Source organism: Oncorhynchus keta, chromosome 7 (genome assembly GCF_023373465.1).
Source record: "Oncorhynchus keta strain PuntledgeMale-10-30-2019 chromosome 7, Oket_V2, whole genome shotgun sequence".
Taxonomy (NCBI): domain Eukaryota; kingdom Metazoa; phylum Chordata; class Actinopteri; order Salmoniformes; family Salmonidae; genus Oncorhynchus; species Oncorhynchus keta.
The window spans coordinates 50,493,872-50,505,713 of NC_068427.1; the positions used below are offsets into that span (position 1 = coordinate 50,493,872).

General features: G+C 48.0%; 1 protein-coding gene across 1 annotated transcript; it reads right to left on the reverse strand.

The window, feature by feature from the left end:
- Positions 1-657: 657 nt before the first annotated feature.
- On the reverse strand, positions 658-11,842 carry LOC118374195 (tubulin alpha chain-like). The gene is made up of 4 exons (XM_035760572.2): positions 11,629-11,842; positions 6,671-6,893; positions 6,344-6,492; positions 658-2,009 (listed from the first exon to the last, which is right to left on the reverse strand). Exons 1-4 carry the CDS (start codon positions 11,629-11,631, stop codon positions 1,035-1,037), a joined length of 1,350 nt encoding a protein of 449 aa, XP_035616465.2. The 5' UTR covers positions 11,632-11,842; the 3' UTR covers positions 658-1,034.

The window sequence follows — 11,842 nt, forward strand, 5'->3', positions numbered from 1 at the left end:
GCAAGGTTCTTTCCTGCTCTTTGCCAACACATTTTTTTCTTGAGTCAAGTCGAAGTTCAGTAGCCCGAAGTCTCCACCCTTTCATCGGTGATTGGTCAACATTACTACTCCTAGTAGGAGTGGGCAAATATGGACAGGATTCATCAATGAAGTCTGCTAGTCTCTCGCTGAATGACAATAACAAAAAAAAATCACTTACTGCACCAAACATCCTAATGATGTAAAATTGATCAACTAAGACTTCTTTTGCCAGCTTTTTCCACGTAACACATTGCAGCTATTTCTCGTCTTTTCCAAGCGAATGTCGTTTAAGGGAGTATGACGTTCACTTGGAATAAACCGAATCTGAAGGTGCGAGCACATTTATACGATACCACTTCGCTCTGAAGCCGCAAAGAGGATATCCAGTGATCGAATTAGCCTCAACCATAAATCCTCCACATTTATGAAGGCTGAGATGAGTTAATAAATCCAATATTGATAATCAAAATGGCAGAATACTGGTGCAGTAGGATAATATTAGCATTTAGCCTGTATTCATAACGTATCCTTGTTGGCTAAAACCTTGGCTACAGAAAAACCTTGGCTACAGTAAAACACACTAACATCTAGTCAAGTCTTGGTGCAGTAGGGTGTGAATAAAGAAGAATAAAGCGATTTATTTTGAGGATAACTTTATTGAGCTTGGACATTATTGATGAGGGCCTCATTATAAAAACTATATTCCTGTACAACTTCTGCTTTAGCGTTTAATAAAACATTGATTTAGAATAACTCAGTAAAAAAAAGGAAAACATTGGCAAGGCAACAGTATTCTTCAAATCAAAGAAAAGGGAATATCTTTTTCAGCTATTTTTCATTTCTAAATTGTCTAAGATGTGGAATTTCATGATGTGGATATTAAATTCAGTGTCAACAACATACACATTAAATACGGTTTAATAATTAATAACCAAAATATTTGACTGCTTCTTTGGACTCATTTGGCAATTAACCTTCATTTTGTTCCGGAACCAAACCAGCAAATTCGTTGTTTAATACTCTTCTCCTTCTTCCCCCTCCTCAAACGAGTCGATGCCCACCTCTTCATAGTCCTTCTCCAGGGCTGCCATGTCTTCTCTGGCCTCAGAGAACTCTCCCTCCTCCATGCCCTCACCAACGTACCAGTGCACAAAGGCTCTCTTGGCATACATCAGGTCAAACTTGTGGTCCAGACGGGCCCAGGCCTCAGCGATGGCTGTGGTGTTACTCAGCATGCACACAGCCCTCTGGACCTTGGCCAGGTCTCCTCCAGGAACCACCGTAGGGGGCTGGTAGTTGATACCCACCTTGAAGCCAGTGGGACACCAGTCCACAAACTGGATACTCCTCTTGGTTTTGATGGCAGCGATCGCCACATTGACATCCTTGGGAACAACGTCACCACGGTACAGGAGACAGCAGGCCATGTATTTGCCGTGACGAGGGTCACACTTCACCATCTGATTGGCCGGCTCGAAGCAGGCGTTGGTGATCTCAGCCACTGACAGCTGCTCGTGATAGGCCTTCTCAGCAGAGATGACCGGGGCATATGTGGCCAGAGGGAAGTGGATACGAGGGTAGGGCACCAAGTTGGTCTGGAACTCTGTCAGATCAACATTCAGGGCTCCATCGAAACGCAGGGAGGCAGTGATGGAGGAGACGATCTGACTGATCAGCCTGTTGAGGTTGGTGTACGAGGGACGCTCAATGTCAAGGTTCCTACGGCAGATGTCATAGATGGCCTCATTGTCCACCATGAAGGCACAGTCGGAGTGCTCCAGGGTGGTGTGAGTGGTCAGGATGGAGTTGTAGGGCTCCACCACAGCCGTGGACACCTGGGGAGCTGGATAGATGGCAAACTCCAGCTTAGACTTCTTGCCAAAGTCGACAGACAGACGTTCCATCAGCAGGGAGGTGAAACCAGAACCGGTGCCTCCTCCGAAGCTGTGGAAAACCAGGAAACCTTGGAGACCAGTACACTGGTCAGCCTGAGGGAGACATCACAGCACATCAACACAGCATTATCAGACACAATGAATTTAGGGGCAATTACACTGAACAAAAATATAAAAACGCAACATGTAAAGTGTTGGTCCCATGTTTCATGAGCTGAAATAAAACATCCCAGTGATGCTCCATAAACACAAGAAGCATATCTCCCTCAAATGTTTTTCACAAATGTGTTTACGCCCCCCGTTTGTGAGCATTTCTCCTTCGCCAACATAATTCATCCACCTGACAGGTGTGGCATATCAAGAAGCTGAGTAAAACAGCATGATCATTACACAGGTGCACCTTGTGGTGGGAACAATAGAAGGCTCCTCTAAAATGTCTGCAGAAATGTCCACAAGAGCTGTTGCCAGAGAATTTAATGTTAATTTCTCTACCACAAGCCGCCTCCAACGTAATTTTAGAAGAATGTGCCAGCATGACCAACTGGTCTCACAACCGCAGACCACTTGTACAGAGTTACCGCAATTTTTTTCTTTAACCTTTATTTAACTAGGCAAGTCAGTTAAGAACAAATTCTTATTTTCAATGACGGCCTAGGAACAGTGGGTAGTAACTCCCTGTTCAGGGACAGAACGACAGATTTGTACCTTGTCAGCTCGGGGATTTGAACTTGCAACCTTTCGATTAACCACTAGGCTACCCTGCCGCCGCTCCAGATGAGATCCTGAGGCCCATTGTTGTGCCATTCATCCACCGCCATCACCTCATGTTTCAGCATGTTTCAGCATGATAATGCTCGGCTCCATGTCCCAAGGATCTGTACACAATTCCTGGAAGCTGAAAATGTCCCAGTTCTTCCATGGCCTGTGTACTCTCTAGACATGTCACCTTTTGAGCATGTTTGAATTGCTATGGATCGACGTGTACGACAGCGTGTTCCAGTTTCCGCCAATATCCAGCAACATCGCACAGCCATTGAAGAGGAGTGAGACAACATTCCACAGGCCAATCAACAACCTGATCGACTCTATGCGAAGGAGATGTGTCGCACTGCATTAGGTAAATGGTAAATCACACCAGATATTGACTGGTTTTCTGATCCACGCCCCTACTTTAAAAAAAAAAGTATCTATATTCCCAGTCATGTGAAATCTACAGATTAGGGCCAAACTGATTTCCTTATATGATGAACTGTAAACTCAGTAAAATCTTTGAATTGAAATGTTGCGTTTCTAATTTAGTTCAGTGTAACATCAACAGTGGTGTACCACAAGGCTGTCTATTCTCCTCCTTTTGATTTGGATGGTTCAACCGTTATCAATTGATATTGGGAATAACGCAGGGGGTTATGGGTTACGGGGGTTATGGGTTACGGGGGTTATGGGTCACGAGGGTTATGGGTTACGGGGTTACGGGTTACGGGGTTACGGGTCACGGGGTTACGGGTCACGGGGGTTATGGGTTACGGGGTTACGGGTCACGGGGTTATGGGTTACGGGGTTATGGGTTACGGGGTTATGGGTTACGGGGTTACGGGTCACGGGGTTATGGGTCACGGGGTTATGGGTTACGGGGTTACGGGTCACGGGGTTACGGGTCACGGGGTTACGGGTTACGGGGTTATGGGTTACGGGGTTATGGGTTACGGGGTTTATGGGTTACGAGGGTTATGGGTTACGGGGTTATGGGTTACGGGGTTATGGGTTACGGGGTTATGGGTTACGGGGTTATGGGTTACGGGGTTATGGGTTACGGGGGTTATGGGTTACGAGGGTTATGGGTTACGGGGTTATGGGTTACGGGGTTATGGGTTACGGGGTTATGGATTACGGGGTTATGGGTTACGGGGTTATGGGTTACGGGGTTATGGGTTACGGGGTTATGGGTTACGGGGTTACGGGTCACGGGGTTATGGGTCACGGGGGTTATGGGTTACGGGGTTATGGGTTACGGGGTTATGGGTTACGGGGTTATGGGTTACGAGGGTTATGGGTTACGGGGTTATGGGTTACGGGGTTATGGGTCACGGGGTTATGGGTTACGGGGTTATGGGTTACGGGGTTATGGGTTACGGGGTTTATGGGTTACGAGGGTTATGGGTTACGGGGGTTATGGGTTACGGGGTTATGGGTTACGGGGGTTATGGGTTACGGGGTTATGGGTTACGGGGTTATGGGTTACGGGGTTATGGGTTACGGGGTTATGGGTTACGGGGTTATGGGTTACGGGGTTATGGGTTACGGGGTTATGGGTTACGGGGTTATGGGTTACGGGGTTATGGGTTACGGGGTTACGGGTCACGGGGTTATGGGTCACGGGGGTTATGGGTTACGGGGGTTATGGGTTACGGGGTTATGGGTTACAGGGTTATGGGTTACGGGGTTATGGGTTACGGGGTTATGGGTTACGGGGTTATGGGTTACGGGGTTATGGGTTACGAGGGTTATGGGTTACGGGGTTATGGGTTACGGGGTTATGGGTTACGGGGTTATGGGTTACGGGGTTATGGGTTACGGGGGTTATGGGTTACGGGGTTATGGGTTACGGGGGTTATGGGTTACGAGGGTTATGGGTTACGGGGTTATGGGTTACGGGGTTATGGGTTACGGGGTTATGGGTTACGGGGTTATGGGTTACGGGGTTATGGGTTACGGGGTTATGGGTTACGGGGTTACGGGTCACGGGGTTATGGGTCACGGGGTTATGGGTTACGGGGTTATGGGTTACGGGGTTATGGGTTACGGGGTTATGGGTTACGAGGGTTATGGGTTACGGGGTTATGGGTTACGGGGTTATGGGTCACGGGGTTATGGGTTACGGGGTTATGGGTTTATGGGTTACGGGGGTTATGGGTTACGGGGTTTATGGGTTACGAGGGTTATGGGTTACGGGGTTATGGGTTACGGGGGTTATGGGTTACGGGGGTTATGGGTTACGGGGTTATGGGTTACGGGGTTACGGGGTTATGGGTTACGGGGTTATGGGTTACGGGGTTATGGGTTACGGGGTTTATGGGTTACGAGGGTTATGGGTTACGGGGTTATGGGTTACGGGGGTTATGGGTTACGGGGTTATGGGTTACGGGGGTTATGGGTTACGGGGTTATGGGTTACGGGGTTATGGGTTACGGGGTTATGGGTTACGGGGTTATGGGTTACGGGGTTATGGGTTACGGGTTACGGGGTTATGGGTTACGGGGTTACGGGTCACGTTATGGGTCACGGGGTTATGGGTTACGGGGGTTATGGGTTACGGGGTTATGGGTTACGGGGTTATGGGTTACGAGGGTTATGGGTTACGGGGTTATGGGTTACGGGGTTATGGGTCACGGGGTTATGGGTTACGGGGTTATGGGTTACGGGGTTATGGGTTACGGGGTTTATGGGTTACGAGGGTTATGGGTTACGGGGTTATGGGTTACGGGGTTATGGGTTACGGGGTTATGGGTTACGGGGTTATGGGTTACGGGGTTACGGGGTTATGGGTTACGGGGTTATGGGTTACGGGGTTATGGGTTACGAGGGTTATGGGTTACGGGGTTATGGGTTACGGGGTTATGGGTTACGGGGTTATGGGTTACGGGGTTATGGGTTACGGGGTTACGGGTCACGGGGTTATGGGTCACGGGGTTATGGGTTACGGGGTTATGGGTTACGGGGTTATGGGTTACAGGGTTATGGGTTACGAGGTTATGGGTTACGGGGTTATGGGTTACGGGGTTATGGGTTACGGGGTTATGGGTCACGAGGGTTATGGGTTACGAGGGTTATGGGTTACGAGGGTTATGGGTTACGAGGGTTATGGGTCACGAGGGTTATGGGTTACGGGGTTATGGGTTACGAGGGTTATGGGTTACGAGGGTTATGGGTTACGGGGTTATGGGTTACGGGGTTATGGGTCACGAGGGTTATGGGTCACGAGGGTTATGGGTTACGAGGGTTATGGATTACGAGGGTTATGGGTTACGGGGTTATGGGTTACGGGGTTATGGGTTACGGGGGTTATGGGTTACGGGGGTTATGGGTTACGGGGGTTATGGGTTACGGGGGTTATGGGTAACGGGGATTATGGGTCACGGGGGTTATGGGTTACGGGGGTTATGGGTTACGGGGGTTATGGGTTACGGGGTTATGGGTTACGAGGGTTATGGGTTACAAGGGTTATGGGTTACGAGGGTTATGGGTCACGAGGGTTATGGGTCACGAGGGTTATGGGTTATGGGTTATGGGTTACGGGGGTTATGGGTCACGAGGGTTATGGGTCACGAGGGTTATGGGTTACGGCGGTTATGGGAGAAAAGCTTCTTGTTTATCATATCATGTCTCCAATTTTCATAATTGTCAACAATTCATTCTTTAATCATTCTTACCAGTTTACGGATCCTGTCCAGGACGGAGTCAATGATCTCCTTGCCGATGGTGTAGTGACCGCGGGCGTAGTTGTTGGCAGCATCTTCCTTGCCTGAGATCAGCTGCTCAGGGTGGAACAGCTGGCGATAGGTGCCTGTCCTCACCTCATCTGGAGAAAGAGAAAACAGTAGTTTTCTATATGGAGAGAAGATCAGATACCAGGGGATGAACTGTATTTAGGAACTGAATGCACTGGCACATTTGAGATTTGCTTCAGGAGAGGCGTCGTAAATGTTGAAATGTTTTTCAAAAGGATCAAAGTTTCTGTAAAAAGACAAACAACTTACCGATAACGGTGGGCTCCAGGTCGACGAAGATGGCGCGTGGCACGTACTTCCCGGTGCCCGTGGCGCTGAAGAAGGTGGTGAAGGAGTCGTCGAGGTTACCTGTGGGCTTGTCACTGGGCATCTGTCCGTCCGGCTGGATCCCATGCTCCAGGCAGTACAGCTCCCAACAGGTGTTGCCCATCTGGACTCCGGCTTGGCCCACGTGAACAGAGATACACTCGCGCTGTGGAGAGAGACGGGGAGAGAAGGAGAAGAGACAATGTGAATGAAATAGACAGCGATAACACCTGACAGCATGGAGGATATTACAGTCTGAGAGGTCCAAGAATTCAGATGTGTGTCGACTGTGTGACACTGTAACAGTACTCTTCTGGCGTTGTGTACATCAGTCATCGACACGGAACTCCAATATGTAGCACCAATCATGTAGCTTTATTCGCTGGTTTGGTGCTTGTTCACGCTGGTTTGGTGCTTGTTCACTGGGTCGACTGTGTGACACCACGTGAGTAAATGATTATGATACACTGAGTGGACAAAACATTAAGAACACCTGCTCTTTCCATGACACAGACTGTAAGTATCTATTTGTTGCATGAGAAATATATGGAAAGATATTACTGGAATAGTAGCAGTGTTTACTTTACTGAGTCCAAACTGCCAGAATCTGTTGATGTCTAGGTGGCCAGACAGGTTCATTACAAGACAGGGTAGTCTGTCAATCACAGTGTGTACGCCCTAATAGTGCACAATGTACAAACACACAGTATATGTGGGACACACGGTATCCTATGGCATTCTGAGCCTTGACAAACAAGAGGAGTCGAGACGGAAATGGCTGCCTGCTGCAGAGATAATGACCAGCAGCAGGAGAGGGGGAGGAGTCGAGACGGAAATGGCTGCCTGCTGCAGAGATAATGACCAGCAGCAGGAGAGGAGGAGGAGTCGAGACGGAAATGGCTGCCTGCTGCAGAGATAATGACCAGCAGCAGGAGAGGGGGAGGAGTCGAGACGGAAATGGCTGCCTGCTGCAGAGATAATGACCAGCAGCTGGAGAGGAGGAGGAGTCGAGACGGAAATGGCTGCCTGCTGCAGAGATAATGACCAGCAGCAGGAGAGGGGGAGGAGTCGAGACGGAAATGGCTGCCTGCTGCAGAGATAATGACCAGCAGCAGGAGAGGGGGAGGAGTCGAGACGGAAATGGCTGCCTGCTGCAGAGATAATGACCAGCAGCAGGAGAGGAGGAGGAGTCGAGACAGAAATGGCTGCCTGCTGCAGAGATAATGACCAGCAGCAGGAGAGGGGGAGGAGTCGAGACGGAAATGGCTGCCTGCTGCAGAGATAATGACCAGCAGCAGGAGAGGGGAGGAGTCGAGACAGAAATGGCTGCCTGCTGCAGAGATAATGACCAGCAGCAGGAGAGGAGGAGGAGTCGAGACAGAAATGGCTGCCTGCTGCAGAGATAATGACCAGCAGCAGGAGAGGGGAGGAGTCGAGACAGAAATGGCTGCCTGCTGCAGAGATAATGACCAGCAGCAGGAGAGGGGAGGAGTCGAGACAGAAATGGCTGCCTGCTGCAGAGATAATGACCAGCAGCAGGAGAGGGGGAGGAGTCGAGACAGAAATGGCTGCCTGCTGCAGAGATAATGACCAGCAGCAGGAGAGGGGAGGAGTCGAGACAGAATGGCTGCCTGCTGCAGAGATAATGACCAGCAGCAGGAGAGGGGAGGAGTCGAGACAGAAATGGCTGCCTGCTGCAGAGATAATGACCGGCAGCAGGAGAGGGGGAGGAGTCGAGACAGAAATGGCTGCCTGCTGCAGAGATAATGACCGGCAGCAGGAGAGGGGGAGGAGTCGAGACAGAAATGGCTGCCTGCTGCAGAGATAATGACCGGCAGCAGGAGAGGGGGAGGAGTCGAGACGGAAATGGCTGCCTGCTGCAGAGATAATGACCAGCAGCTGGAGAGGAGGAGGAGTCGAGACAGAAATGGCTGCCTGCTGCAGAGATAATGACCAGCAGCAGGAGAGGGGGAGGAGTCGAGACGGAAATGGCTGCCTGCTGCAGAGATAATGACCAGCAGCTGGAGAGGAGGAGGAGTCGAGACAGAAATGGCTGCCTGCTGCAGAGATAATGACCGGCAGCAGGAGAGGGGGAGGAGTCGAGACGGAAATGGCTGCCTGCTGCAGAGATAATGACCAGCCAAGAACGTACTGAAATAGCTGCCATCCTCTCCTCTCTCTGACTGCATTTCAAAACGGCAAGGTCAGCACCTATAAAGTGCTGGTAAAAAGTAGTGCACTATATAGGGGATAGGCTGCCATTTCAGACACTATATAGGGGATAGGCTGCCATTTCAGACACTATATAGGGGATAGGCTGCCATTTCAGACACTATATAGGGGATAGGCTGCCATTTCAGACACTATATAGGGGATAGGCTGCCATTTCAGACACTATATAGGGGATAGGCTGCCATTTCAGACAACCATCATGTTCTCGAGGAGAGATAACTAGGCCTCTGCCTCATCATCATCATCAGCAGCTGCCGAAGCCAGAAAACTAAAAATACCCTACAATCCTCTATGAGAACAGACCAGACCACGGCAGGATAACACTAAATAATGTCTGACTTAAGTCTGTGTGACAATTGATGTATTGGTGTATTGGCCTTGACTCCTGATACACCCAGTTATATAGGCCTAATTCAGACACACACAGGCACACTACCATCTGAAGATCACTTTCCCAGACAGATACTGATTAAACCTAGTCCTGGACTAAGAAGCTATTTCAATGGAGATCCACAACTGAGCATGCTTTTTAGTCCATCGAGAGGTGTAATCTTGGTCTGGGAAACTGGCCCTGAAAGTATGACTCCTTGTCTCCTCTAGGGACTGGTGATAATTCCCTCTGCCCTTGTCACAGACTATTTTTAAACCTGCCCCATTTTAGCTGCCCCCCCCCCCTGGAGACAGTGATGGACAGGGGCCTACTGGGGGGGGGCCAAGTCTGGGCAACACTTGCCAGGTCAGGGTCCCAGCTGGCTGCTATTTCTGGGGAACCCTCAGTCTCATTAACCTGACTTTTACTCACTCCTACGATCACCAGGCAGTCACCACCACAATCCAGCTAGACATTTCATAGATGGAAACCCAGCTCTATCAAACTTTGAAGTACTAGATAAAGTACTAGTTAAAGTACTAGATAAAGTGCTAGTAAAAATACTAGATAAAGTACTCATTGTAGATTCTGCCTGTAGATTCTGTAACTGAACTATTCTGTCTGTAGATTTGACCTGTAGATTCTGTAACTATTCAGTCTGTAGACTCTGTATCTTACCCATTCAGTCTGTAGACTGTGTGTCTTATCCATTCAGTCTGTAGACTCTGTCTTACCCATTCAGTCTGTAGACTCTGTCTTACCCATTCAGTCTGAAGACTCTGTCTTACCCATTCAGTCTGTAGACTCTGTCTTACCTATTCAGTCTGTAGACTCTGTATCTTATCCATTCAGTCTGTAGACTCTGTGTCTTATTCATTCAGTCTGTAGACTCTGTATCTTACCCATTCAGTCTGTAGACTCTGTGTCTTACCCATTCAGTCTGTAGACTCTGTCTTACCCATTCAGTCTGTAGACTCTGTCTTACCTATTCAGTCTGTAGACTCTGTATCTTACCCATTCAGTCTGTAGACTCTGTATCTTATCCATTCAGTCTGTAGACTCTGTGTCTTACCCATTCAGTCTGTAGACTCTGTATCTTACCCATTCAGTCTGTAGACTCTGTATCTTACCCATTCAGTCTGTAGACTGTGTGTCTTATCCATTCAGTCTGTAGACTCTGTGTCTTACCCATTCAGTCTGAATACTCTGTCTTACCCATTCAGTCTGTAGACTCTGTCTTACCTATTCAGTCTGTAGACTCTGTATCTTATCCATTCAGTCTGTAGACTCTGTATCTTATCCATTCAGTCTGTAGACTCTGTATCTTATCCATTCAGTCTGCAGACTCTGTATCTTATCCATTCAGTCTGTAGACTCTGTATCTTACTCATTCAGTCTGTAGACTCTGTCTTACCTATTCAGTCTGTAGACTCTGTGTCTTATCCATTCAGTCTGTAGACTCTGTGTCTTACCCATTCAGTCTGTAGACTCTGTATCTTACCCATTCAGTCTGTAGATTCTCCTGTAGGCTAAGATTTCTCAACACACCCTGAAACAACCACAAAGCTACAATTCCTGTCCTGCAAAGCAACACGTTCGTTATTGATAGCATGACTGAAAAAAATTAGAAACACCCTAACTCACCCACTCACTCATTCTCTTCATTAGTAAGAGAAGACTAGATAGTAAGAGAGTATGTGATACTACTGTATAGTTAATCCTAATTAATATCTGCAATTACAGTTTGTTCTTGGTCAGTTATAGTTGGATATGATTTATAAAGGGTTTGAATAAACATCTTCCCAGAACAGAATGATTAATAATAATAATCATGATGAATGCATTTCAAATATTGTAAATTCACATGTTAGCTACACTGAATGCAAAATGACATTCTTCCTTTCAGTGAGAGTAATGGTTTATTTTCGATGCGTCACTGTAGTTCTTTAGAGGTGCACACAAACTGCACTGCACTGCACTGCACCCCCTGAACCGTCTGTCGGGGGTAGGAATGAACACTGCACTGCACTGCACCCCCTGAACCGTCTGTCGGGGGGTAGGAATGAACACTGCGCATGGGAGCGATACAATGGTCAGTGGTATAGAAACGACCATAGAACAGAAGCTGTAGGATAATTGCATTGTTTTTGCAAATGAAATGGAGAGAAAAAAAAGATAAGAAAACATATGTTGAATTAAAAACAGACAGTTAAAACAAGAATGCAAGCCTAACATTTAAAAAAAAAATGTATGTGTAGTTGAACCTGAAATACCAGCATTCCAAATTAAAAACACTCACCATTGTGCTTTTTCAGTATCAGTCTCTTGGCTAAACAGAGAAAATAATATCAAGAGGAATATGTTGGACTTCTCGCAGCGGCGGTCAAAGTGATCTCCGTGAGTAAGTTGTGCCCGGTGTGGTGGAGCTGCTATTCACGCTATATTCAATGTAGTGGCGTCATGGAATGGAGCTCTCCTCCCGTTGTGTATTTTATTGGTATGCGCAAATTGTC